Source organism: Lytechinus variegatus, chromosome 1 (genome assembly GCF_018143015.1).
Source record: "Lytechinus variegatus isolate NC3 chromosome 1, Lvar_3.0, whole genome shotgun sequence".
NCBI classification, from domain to species: Eukaryota; Metazoa; Echinodermata; class Echinoidea; order Temnopleuroida; family Toxopneustidae; genus Lytechinus; species Lytechinus variegatus.
In genome coordinates, this window is record NC_054740.1 from 94463881 (window position 1) to 94476650 (window position 12770).

The 12770-nt window shown below is 36.3% G+C and overlaps 1 protein-coding gene across 2 annotated transcripts in view; it reads right to left on the reverse strand.

The window, feature by feature from the left end:
• LOC121429148 (alpha-2-macroglobulin-like) overlaps nt 1-10634 on the reverse strand; it is a 35207-nt gene extending 24573 nt beyond the window's left edge. Inside the window, exons 1-8 of one of the 2 annotated variants that reach the window (XM_041626087.1) lie at nt 10373-10633; nt 10279-10321; nt 8601-8811; nt 5850-6021; nt 5266-5321; nt 4724-4922; nt 2965-3052; nt 998-1100 (exon numbers count right to left, since the gene is read on the reverse strand). In XM_041626087.1, coding sequence (XP_041482021.1) covers nt 998-1100; nt 2965-3052; nt 4724-4922; nt 5266-5321; nt 5850-6021; nt 8601-8811; nt 10279-10321; nt 10373-10457 — 957 coding nt within the window. In that variant the 5' untranslated portion in view covers nt 10458-10633. Of the gene's footprint in view, nt 1-997; nt 1101-2964; nt 3053-4723; nt 4923-5265; nt 5322-5849; nt 6022-8600; nt 8812-10278 lie in introns of both variants that reach the window. The other variant, XM_041626079.1, reaches the window with a different exon arrangement.
• Nucleotides 10635-12770: the final 2136 nt, after the last annotated feature.

Genomic DNA, 12770 nt, shown 5'->3' on the forward strand with positions numbered 1-12770 from the left:
TATCAGATTATGCGTTGTTGGTGATAAAGCATGACTCTAAAGTCACACCTCTTTGTGAAACAACCAAGGTTTCATGAAGCTGTTCATAAATTAAAAATGAATTTTATCATTCATTCATAACTTTTCAAACATCTCTATGAAAACCCACCAGGCATCATAATACAAAGCTCAGTTATAGATCTCAGGGCCCATTCTCAGTCAATCTTTTATTTTGTTAATAATTCCACTGGATATAGTATGCACATTGTGTAAACTGAATGATCAACCACTAAACAATTGTGTTATGAGGTCTAGAAACAGAAGATTTATTTTGGCAAATTCCCCCGAGTCTGCGCAGTCCCCCTTGTCTATGCAGACACATATCTGAACAATTCTAGTAAAAGAGGATATGCAACAAACAGAGACTTTACATATAATACATAGATAGATCTTCATTAAAAAATCTGACTAAAAATGCTTGAAAAATAATGAATTTTGGGCATTGCATGTGACTGCCTCAAAAAAATGCAGCCTTTCTCATCAAAATCCCTGAATTGTTTGCAAAGTGAATGGGTGCGCAGACACGGGGTACCATTTTTTTCAATCTGAAAATGACTGCCCAAGGTTTTTCCAAGAAAATCCTATATTTCTTTCAAATTTTTATGAGATATTTGGTACACTTACTCATAATAATATAAGGAGCATTGTTAACTGAAAAGAAATTCATGATAAATCTTCACTCGGGTTGTTGGGTGCATAGTCTTGGCGACCACCACTCATAAAAAAAGCACAGTAAGCATTACAAGCCTATTATAATATTGGTATCATTTGAAATAAAAGAAAGCAGCGTCACGTCAAACACCCGGGTCCCATCATACATAGTGTTCTGATATATTCAAATCAATATCATATTGGGAGTTATCAAAATTTGTGTGGTTAAGAATGGAGGAATTTTATGAAAATCACATTTGAGTTATATTTGAACCTATCAAAACTCATTGTAAGTTTGATTTCTCACCTCTTCAAAATCAAAGTTGCTTGTCCCTGGAAGTCTGTTAAATTCATCAAATACTGCAATAACTGCAGATATGTGACCTCGTACAGGCTGACCATAAGTATACCTGTTTAGAAACAAATTTAATGTCCATTAGTGTTACCATAGTTGATAAATGTTTATGGGCATGACATTTTGAATCCCAATGGCCAATATAATTTATTCTATAACATCAAAATAAAAGAATTACAACACTTGCCGGGTACATGATATCTGCAGAAATGATTAACATATATACACACCACTGAATATAGTGCCTTGTGACCGTGCATTTAATTACCAGTAGCCCACTTGTATGTTATGCACTGCTTATTAACGAATGCCTGGTAACCGTGATTAAATCTTTTAAGAATGAATTTTCCATTAAAAGATGCAAGGGTATATTGAGAGTTTTAACCTACAAAGCTCTAATACTGGGTTTAAACTACTACCCAAGTCTGCTTGCAGTTGGACAAGCAGTATCCAAGCTATGTATTACTATTAGAGTCTTGCTGGTAAACTTTAAACCATTGTGAGGAATTGACGGACGGACGCCATATGGATCTATAAGTAATGCCTTCATTCAGACATGAATCTAGCTTGCAGCACTATGTTATGTACTCTGCATTCAAAGGAATACATTCCTGCTTGGTCCCTAATTACCTAGCCTGGGTTGAGTGCAGCATAATGTGGATAAATTTCTTGTTGAAGGAAATTAACTCCTTATGTGGATATTTGAAAGCAGCCAAAACTCAATTTAATACAGTGAAGTAGGTTTATAAGGATTGTCAATTTATTGCTTGAACTGTGCTTGAATTAACCACGCAATGAAATACTTAAAATCACTTTCGTTTCTGATCGGAAATCTGATATTCTGCTTCACTTGACTTCTGTTCATTTCCAAAACAAATTGAACACTTAATTACACCCCAGATTCATATTGTATGTACAGATTACATATTTGTACACAAACTTCCTTTTTGATGCTATTAAGTTCAAGTCACACTGCTCAAGAAAATAAACATAGACAGCAGCTGATACAAGAATTAAACAAAGTGTGTTTTACTGATAAGAGTTGCAGGATATGATGATATACAAAAATTTGGATATAAAACTAATAAAAAGAGTCATCATTGACTCTATGATACATTGTCTCTCACAATATCACACGATATATTACAAGCAAGGTATATGTTCTAGACAAGAAATCTGCCTTGAAATGAAATGATAATACCAAAACATAATCCTTACAACCCCTAATCAACTCACCAGAGTCCTAGGTTATGTTAGTTCTCAGCAATTCCCCCCCCCCTCCTGATCATCTATGTTTATAAATCAGTCAAAGCAAATAAAAGTGGCACTGTGAACTTGTTGATATTTCTTAACAATTATACTCTGGGGATGATAAATTGTGATAATAGGTGGTTTCAGACCGCCTCGAAGTTCGTCAGTTCCAGGTATTCTCTGATCGGAAAATTTACCCCGATCAGAAAATACCAGGTATTTTGGTAATGTGAAAGCAAACTACGCGTGATATCCCCGAAAGAAAATACCCACTAAATAGTAGGTACTTGGCGAAATTACGAGAACTTTCGCGGGGATTTTTCCAAGGTCGCAGGTATTTTGGCGATGTGAAAGCAAATTACGGGAACGTTTAACCCAGCGTGTCGTTGGGCACGGCGCCGTGGGTGGCTGCTGGGCTAGTGATTTTGAATCTCGCGCCTTGCCTGCTTATCAGATCATACTGCGCATGCTCGTAACTTCAGGAACTTATCCCGAAGGTTATGTTTCAGGGCGGTGTGAATGCAGGAATAAGTAATGGGTATTTTTCAGCCTTAAAAAGTTCTCGTAATTTAATGGGGATTCTTGTGATCAAGGCAGTTTGAAACCACCTAATGTCGTATCACAGCCTTGGATAATTGAATACTCTAAGTTCATGGAATAAGACTTACTTTGCACATATCGTAACGGTGATCGGATCAGTGGTACCAGCATAGATAAAGGATGGATGACGAATTGAAACATCAAACTTTGGCAGCACTACATAGGTAAAGAGATAAAAAATCTAAAATAGCAAGACTTCTCAGACATACATGAAGACCTCATAGCATGTGCAGATCTAAGGAGACTAAGCGGGCCTCGCCCCCAGCGCCTTCCAAGATCGCTTATTTTCACTTCATTTCTTTATTATTTGCTTGCCAAGAAAAAGAACATAAATGGTCCCTGCAGGTTGTTTTTTTTTGGGGGGGGTGGGGTGAAATAGAAAAGTGACACTTTTGGGAGATTATCAAAACTAAAGTACAAACCACTAACTGTGCTTTTATCACTTGGTCATTATGGTTTATGATAGGTCATACAAGATTTCATGATTTGTTGAGTATGGTAGTACATGTAGGTAGCTGTTGAAGAGCTCTGCTGCACGCAACCGGGTAGAGGGTGATCGCTGACAAGCTGGAGGGGGGGGGGGGGGGTAAGATGAGCAATTGTTTTGTTATTTGCATGTTAGAACTGATATGATTAATAATCTTGTAGAAATAAGTACCTTGCCTTAAAATCTAATTCCTGGACAACATTTGTTTGACCTACATGCAGTATAACATTCTACCCCCACACTGAAAGTCGCTGTGACCTTTGAAAAAAAAAGATGTCAAATGGCTCACCCATGGGGTAAGTTGAGCCACCTTCTGGGGTAAGTTTAACCACAAAAGCCATGTACAAAAGGTAAGGAACAAGAGTCACAAGAATCAGCATTAACATCCTGTAAAAGTAAAACACCTGTCTTGTGAATTTGGTCTTTTCTGCCTGCATATCGATGGCTTTTTATGAATTATCATGGCTCAACTTGCCCCATGTTGGCTGGCTCAACCTACCCCAGTAAGAACTTAATGTGATTTTTCACATTCTTATGCATCCATTACGTAAAAGACTATGACAAGAAGGAGGATCCAGACCTGTACTGACAATATAATTTTTATGCCCTTATTATTTTCAAAGATGCATGTAGGTAAAAAATTTTACTGAAATTTGTATTTTCCCCTCTGATATTTTTTTAAACGTTGAAAAAATGTGGTGGGGTTAGGGATTATGCAATGGGTCATTAGTATATAGCACCAGAACAATGTCTGACTCTTTTATTATCGGCCTGGGGGTGACAGCTCAACTTATCCTGCCTTCCCCTACTGGTTCCCTAGCATCAACAATAAAAAAGAGTTTCTTGCCTACACCCCTTTATGATGTACACACATAATCACATATACAGTACACCAATGAAATATAATGTTTTTCTTTCTCAACATATAGAATAATGAAGATCCATGCCAAATCGATATCAGTTACAAGTTTGATAAAACCAGTATGTTTATGTTTTTCATGCAACCACCTTCTATGATATTTTTTTCTCTCGCTTTTTACTTTTATTTCATGACCCCATTTGATTTTATATTCATTATCATTATATTTCAAATGTCAAATTCTGCATTATAATTCCTCATAGGCTTATCTTATAAATCTGATATGTGTCATGGTCAAATACTGTACTTATGGTCCTGGAGCCCATAACACAATGGTTAGCAATTGATCGTACGTTTGATTTTCACAATTGATTGTACATTGTAATCAATGGAAAAATGTTCTACGAACATTGCTAAGCTTTGTGTTACGGCCCCCAGGTTGTCATTTTAGAACACATCAAAAGTCTAATTGATTTCTCACCATATTCTTGAACTTTAAAGACTTGTGATGTTATTTCTTCTCTGCGAGGATGAAACACTCCAACATGTATCCTCCAGTCTCCAAGCTCAGGTTCTTCAGCAAGTTCAAAGGTCAAATCAAGCAGGCCATCACTACTGATTTGATTTCTCCACTGCTGTATTCTTGTCCCACTGGGAGACGTAATCCAAATATCATTCCTCTGTCATTTTGAAAACAAAATGTGATCATTCTGGTCATTGATTTGCTCATAAAAAAAGAAAAAATTATCTACTGGAAAACCTACACAAAACAATTTAAACAATATAAAAAAATCATCAACACAGCTGTTAGTTCAATTACTACACCATTTGGTGTGTATGCTATAATTAAACCATGTTCGCCTTGTTTCTACATGTCGCCTTAAAAAGACATGCAAATTTTTCCTGGTCATAAAACATGATTCTGTGTTCATTGATTACTCAAACAAAGAGGAAAAAAGCATCTGTTTTAAAATTCTGATCAAAACCAGTCTCAAATTTCTGAAAAATATTTTCTCTACTTACGTTTTCAGTATCAGGAAGCAAGCTGGGGTACAGTAAAGTCATCACTCGGAAAAGAACTGTAAAGAGATACCATGATATGTTTACAGAAGGGTCCTCCAATAAACTTCCAATCATTTGAACATTCACTGATAAATGCACTACAAATCAAAAGAACAGTTTTCGTTAACAATAAATTAACCTGCTTCATATCCATTCAAATTATTCAGGTATCACTTCAAAATATGTTTGAAGAACAATCATAATACACAACCGTAATATTGTTGGAGAACATAAAAATGCATTAATTACATTACATGTAGGCCTACACTTGCACAATAATACAGAATTACAGATCTTCCATTTCAATTTCTTTCATCACATATCAGGCACATCAGCACATATCAGTTAGTTACCTACATGTATCTTGCTAATGAGGCTATTTCTAAACACAAAGAGTCTATAATTCACTGCAAAGTTGTCTTTATAAAAAAATTGGTAACCAATTCTCGATTTCAACAAACTCCCTAACATAGTTTTGTAGAGCTCGTAACAACATCCAATATTTCATTTGACTTTTCAGCTTAGAACTTGACCCCAAAACTAACCTTTTTGTCCTGGTTGATAGATTGGTTTATCTGACTGGATAAAGGTCTGGGTCCTGAGAGGCACAACAGCAACATTTCTGATGTAGGTTTTTTCCAAGGTCAAAATACCTGGTGTCCTTTCAACAAACCATTTCAAATCAATCTGCCCTTGTCTTGGGGGACGATGGCGATTCTAACCGTATTAAATTCAAAATAACATTTTTTTTTATTTGGAAGCTATGCAATCACTCCACTTAGGTCTTCTCTGGATGACTCAGGATTATGCTACACTGGATATGATTTTCAGTTTAAGATGATATTAACATTCAAGATGCTTAGAGAAAAGTTTCCGAGGTTAATCTACATGTATTTCACATCAACAATCAACAAAAGATTCATGATCATCAGACAATTTACAAAATGTTTCCTTTACCAAGTGTTACTCTCTTCTCAATTTAGTTCTCATATCATTTGGATGGTGCGACCGAGAAACAACAACGATGATGATAATAATAATGATGATAATAATTCTAACAATATGATGATAATAATAATAATGATAATAATTATCATAGGTTGATAATATAACAATAGTAAAAATAATAAACTTTAAGATAAAGGGTAAGTTTCCCTGAGCAGAGTTTGCTGTAAAAATACCAGGAAAAAAAATTTAATAATAATAATAATAGTGATGTCTTATCGAGAGCACACACTCTCTACAGACGAACATGGCACTAGCATAGCAACAGTTCCTTTTGGATAACAACTGCAAATATAAATGAAAACAAAGTCAATAAAGAGAAGTAAAGTTAAAGGGCAAGTCCACTCCAACAAAAAGTTGATTTGAAAAAAGGAGAAAAATCCAACAAGCAAAACACTGAAAACTTCATCAAAATCAGATGTATAATAAGAAAGTTATGACATTTTAAAGTTTCACTTAATTTCACGAAACAGTTATATGCACATCCTGGACGGTATGCAAATTGGCAGACTGATGAAGTCACCCACTCACTATTTCTTTAGTATTTTACGATATGAAATATGAAATATTCTAATTTTCTCCTCCTTGTCAAGTGAAACAAAGTTTTATTTCTCCCTGAAGATGTGGAATTACCATTATTTTAACAGTTTATGTTTAAGTTTAGTTGGTCCTTATTGTCAAATTCGTAAAAATTGAAATATTGTATTATTCAAACAATAAAAAACAAAAGAAATAGTGAGTGATGGACATCATCGACTCTCGAGTAGGCCCGAGTTGTGCATTTAACTGTTTTATGAAAAATAAGCGAAACTTAAAAATGTCATAACTTAAAAATGTCATAACTTTCTTTTTACATCCGATTTCGATGAAATTTGCAGTGTTATGTTTGTTTGATTTTTCTCTATCGATTCAAATCAACAATTTTCTGGGGTGGACTTGATCTTTAAGTTCTGCATCACCACTGGAATTCCTCCATGGAGCTACATCCTGATGGGGCCTGGTGCCCTAATGCTTGATACTCCATATCACCAACAATTTTAATGCATTTTTAATTGGTGAAGGTTTGAGGAAAACCCATCAAAGTTTTTTTTTACTTTATACAGCTGCCAAACAAAAATGCATAAATTTCATTTTTTTAATGATTCATGATGAATAAAATGAATAAAAAATTGTTTCTTTCATGGGCAGGTTGGAATCTGCCTGGTGTTATACTGAAGCTACAATAAAACCATTTTTGGGGAGAAAATTACATTTCACTGATTTTCTACTGCATGATATACAAACACGCTATCCGGGGAAAGCTATTCATCAACATCTTTTATTATTCTTCTGCTATTCTTACAATAAACTCTTCATTAGGGTGAACTTCTTCTTCAATACTGGGTCTCTATGAGTTAACATAGAGCTAACCATTTTTCTTTTACCATGTTGACTATTGATTTGAGTACTGCAATTTAACCAGGTAGGACCTGATGATGTATGGGAGTGAGTCCAAACTTCGCGCATGTCCATACTTCGCGGACGGTCATTATCTAAAAAACTAGCCAATATCCTTAAAATCTGACATCATCAACGTGAAAAGCGACCTAAAATTACACATCAGTGAAAGTTTCTTAGGACGAGTTCAGTATTCATGAAAATATTGGCGAAAGATCGGCAAATTTGTAATCGCTAGCGCTCGTTTTGAAGATATCAATAAGCATCACGGTATCACCATTTTGCAAGCAGAACTAACAAAAAATGTGAGTTAAATGTGGTACTAACCGATTCCATAACATTTTGCCATCAATCTGATATAAATATTTCACTTTTTGAGCTTGAGTTTTTGTTTAAATCTCCAAAAAAGCTTTGGTGCACGAAGTTAGGTCACACTTTTTCTGAACGGTTTTCCAGCACAACCCGCATTAGCCGAGCGGAATAGAATTTTGAGATCGCGATACCGGCAAAACCCCTTGACCTACTTTACATTTTCGTCCAGGATTTTATAGTTTACGATCTTGCCGTCAATGTGGTAACTATTTCTTGAATTGGTTTTGTATAGATTATGAATATTTTGTGAACAAAATTAAGTCTGATGAATATTTTAGAAAAGTGGGCGAAGTTTGGACACCCCATCATGTAAGGATTACAATTCAATTCTAAAAATGGATTCAAGACACATAATCCGGGCTAATATCATGAGACAAAGATTAGTGGACGACATAAACACTAACGAGTACAACTAAAAAAAATCATGTGAAACAATTAAATCAATAGAATAACAGAATTTAAATCTAAATGTGTTGACTTACTTCACGAGGCAGAGATCCATGATTGACCTGTGTAGAAATATTCACACATCCATCTCTTTCAGCGCCAGTCCAGGTACTAATGTGTCCAACTGCTAACCCATAGACAAACTTCGCTTCGATACCCATACTTCCTGTGACATTTGCGGCAGTGAAACATACTCTTTCTGTTGAATTCAGGTGGACCTTCCCGGGAAACGTTATTACTAAGCCCCTGATGCAACGTTTGCATGAGAAAATATGAAATGAATGAAAACAAAACAAAGGACATATAATTTTACTTAAAATTGAAAATTTTCTCGACAGTGACCATAAGTTGAATTACATAAAAACAAAAAAAATTTAGAATACCAGTGAAGGTTTGATTTAAATTCCCAAAAATAAGAGCTACGAATAACTATACCTTGAGATTTCACAGACGAGCAGCTCCATCATACATCATCATTTACATGCATGAAATTCATATTTAATTTTCAGAAAAACTGAAAGTGATTTCATATGGTGTTGAATATATCATTTCATACCCCTTCTATGAGAAAATATATTGTTCATTTTTATAATTTCCATAAAAAAGTAATTTATAGGGAATAGGGTGGTTGCTTGCATATAACATCCCCCCCAAAAAAAAAAATTAAAAAACCTTAAAATTTCATAGCTTTCATATATACCCTCTGTCTATATTAACCATAATAAAATCTATCTAACTGTAACTTAGGCTAATTGACTAAGAAGATGTACAAAAGTTTACATAGAGTCTTCGACTCTTTATTAGAACACTCATTCAATGAACAAGCCTTAGGTTATGATGACTATAAAGTTTGAGTCTTAGACTTAGTTTTTGCAGTTGCAAAATTAATGCAGCAATTATCATCCATAATCTCCCTTTTCCCAAATCTGACAAGAAAAATAACTAAATAAAAAGATCATTTTCACAAAAAAGGGTATAAAATGGGGATGGGCATTACTGATTGCAACAATTGGCACACATACATGTAGTGTTCAAATTTGGATCAGGGGGACCGGGGGGGGCACTCGACCAAAAATGTGGTAGGGGTGTTCCGCGGGCGAGACAAAAAACAGGGGCCTCGGAGCGGGCTTATTGGAAAAAGGAGGGTCCTTGAAACTACAAATGTTTGTGAAAACGGGGGTCCTTGGAACGTGATTATGTGCGTATGCATCCCTATGGAACGGGCATGCGTGCATGATGCATCTAGCGCAGCCTCCGCCGGGTACGATCGCGCAGAGCCAGAGGCGATGGTCAGACAGAACTCTGCGACCACTTTTCACCAAAATTGCCGCTCATTGTAGCAGATCAATGCGACCGGAATGGCGGAACGAAAAATATGCGAAGCTTAATTTGGAGCAGATTTCTTTCTTCTTTTGTCTCGATAAGATTAAGAAGAAAATACTATGCTTTGGAGCGGCTTTGACTTTGTTCTTTTTCTCAATAAGACAAAAATGCTATGCCTTGGAATGGAAATTCGAGTGTAAAAATAAATGGGGTCCCCTCCGCAGCACATACCACTAAGCATTTAAGTATATACTGAGTGCCCCCCCCCCCCCTTGAGGGGACATGCTGTGCACCGCACCCTCATCGCGGCATCGCCCGAGCGCGAGCGGAGTACGTGCTCCGGGTCTGTAGGCCTGTGGCATGCATGCGATGAACTTCATAGAAACTCACCTTTCGACTTCTGCCTGTTCTGGAACTGGAAGTTCTGCAACTTTGACAGCCTCAACCTGAGGCTGAAGTTGCAGAACTTCCAGTTTTTGACGCTCAAGTCTACCAAACTGCACGACAGTAGACAGCGATAATTTGAAGCACACAGCTAACAGTAACAGAGCTACATTTGACCAAACCATCGTTGATCCTGATGTTGATCACGACGAGGTAGTATGAAGAGTTAAAGGCTAATGAAATTTTCACCTCACAGCCAACCTTTTAAAACCGGTTTGGTGGCAAGAGTCTTCTTTCAATTCCTGGAAATCGTCGCGTCGTCTGCTGCTGCGCCTGGCGAGTGATGGCATGCAGGCTGTTCCGCTCTGAGTGAGCATGCGCAGTACTTATTTACTTCCCTCGATCCTTGACGTAGTACGGTGACGTCATCAAACTTCCCGGAAAAGCAGTGCTGCTCGCCGACCTCCCATTATGGCTGTTTACAACTCAGTAATCTAATACTAGTCTATTCTCCGAAAGTAATAAGAACCTTGTGGAGATAGCAATCTTCCCTGGAATATGGTATCACTAACTTACATTACTACTTCACTGTATTGTTGGCTACCAAGAATTGTGGAAATAACATTAAGGGGGGCGGGGTCCTGGCCGGACGGACCCAGGAGATAAAGAAATAGATTAAACAGAGAGAACCACGTTAACAATAGTCTGACAAAATACTTTTAAAATGTAAAAAAAGATAACCTGACATGGCGTTCCGTTGACCTACAATTTCAAAGGGCAAGTGGGCAAGTAGACATAAAATGGTCTTTAGTTGGCAAAATCAGAAGTCCACCCCAACAAAAAGTTGATTTCAAATGAAAAGAGAAAAATCCAACGAGCATATATATCAATTAAGTTTTCATCAAAATCGGATGTGAAATAAGAACATTATAAAAATTTTAAAATTTTGCTTAATTTCACACAACAGTTATCCTGATGGTCGGTATGCAAATGAGGGGACTGATGACGTCACCCGCTCACTATTTCTTTTGTATTTCATTACATGAAATATTCTGATTTTCTCCCCCTTCAGTGTCATGTGAAATCGAGTTTTAGAATCCTCTCTGAACAAAATTAACATTGTCATTATATGGTCCAATAACATTTTTAATTATTGTCAATTCTGTAAAAATTGAAATATTGTATAATTAAAACAAAAGAAATAGTGAGCGATGGACATCATCGCTCATCATCCACGTTTTGAGAAAAATAAGCAACGCTTTGACAACTGTTTCCAGCATTATGCTTGTTAGATTTTTCTCTATTGATTCAAATCAACATTTTTCTGGGGGTGGACTTGACCTTTAAATTAAAAAAAAGGTATATTCTGAGTGGCGAGCAGGCTCATCATTCACAGGACACCATTTCCGAACGGAAAACAGCAACATTTTTATATATACAAATACTTTATTTCATAATAATATTTTTTTTAAATACTGATTTTACGGTTTTTTTCTGTTCATCTATTAATAAGGCCGCTAGTAGACTCAACACCATCTCCCAGAAAAAAATAACAATATTTTGACAAATACTTACATATTCTATAACGGGGTGTTCCATTCACCTATTTAAAGAGGCTTTAAATTGAAGACTGATATATTCTTTCAAAAAATAATTAATAATGCTTAAAGTCAAGAAAAGGGTGGAGTCGTATTACAATAGGCTCAATGTTCAGAAAATATTTTACAAGCAAATCCCCCCCCCATAAGGTCATTACTTAATTGATAATGCACGACATATTCCCCAAATAATATTTTTAATGGCTCTCAGGGGAGGGGGGGCATATTCACCCCTACCAGTATCCGCCATTGACTCTTGTATAGCTTTCAGATCAATATCGAATACTTCATGTGGAATGCCAATTGAGTATAGGCCCTAATCCGATTTTTACGCGAAGCGCGCGGCAAATTAATTGGGGGCTACGTCAATTCCAGAATTTTTCCTTTCCAGTCAGTGGCTTCTCCTTTTTTTCCACTCTCTCTCTTTTAATCGCGCTCACATTATTAATGTAAGAATATATCCAATTACCCATCATTTTCTTGATTTACTAATGTCCCGATTATAGGTCTGAAATCTTAATTTTGTTACCGCTCGCGCTTTGCGCTCGCATCAATATTGCATAGTTATATACATATCCTGTTCATGATTAGAAAAGTGTTTAAGATGTCAAGTTTTAAGGTCTGAAATCTCATTTTATTTCCGCTCGAGCTTAGCGCTTGCATCAATTGTATAGTTATATACACGGTGTTATATACCTATCCTCTTCATTATCAGAAAAGTGGTTTAAATTATCTCGGGTTTTTTGTCTGAAATCTCAAGTTTGTTTCCGCTCGTGCTTCGCGCTCGCATCAATTGTATAGTTATACACCTATCCTGTTCATGTTACAAAAGTGCTTTAATGTCCAGTATTTAGGTCGGAATGTCAAATTTTTCAGCTCGCGCTTCGTGCTTGCATTATT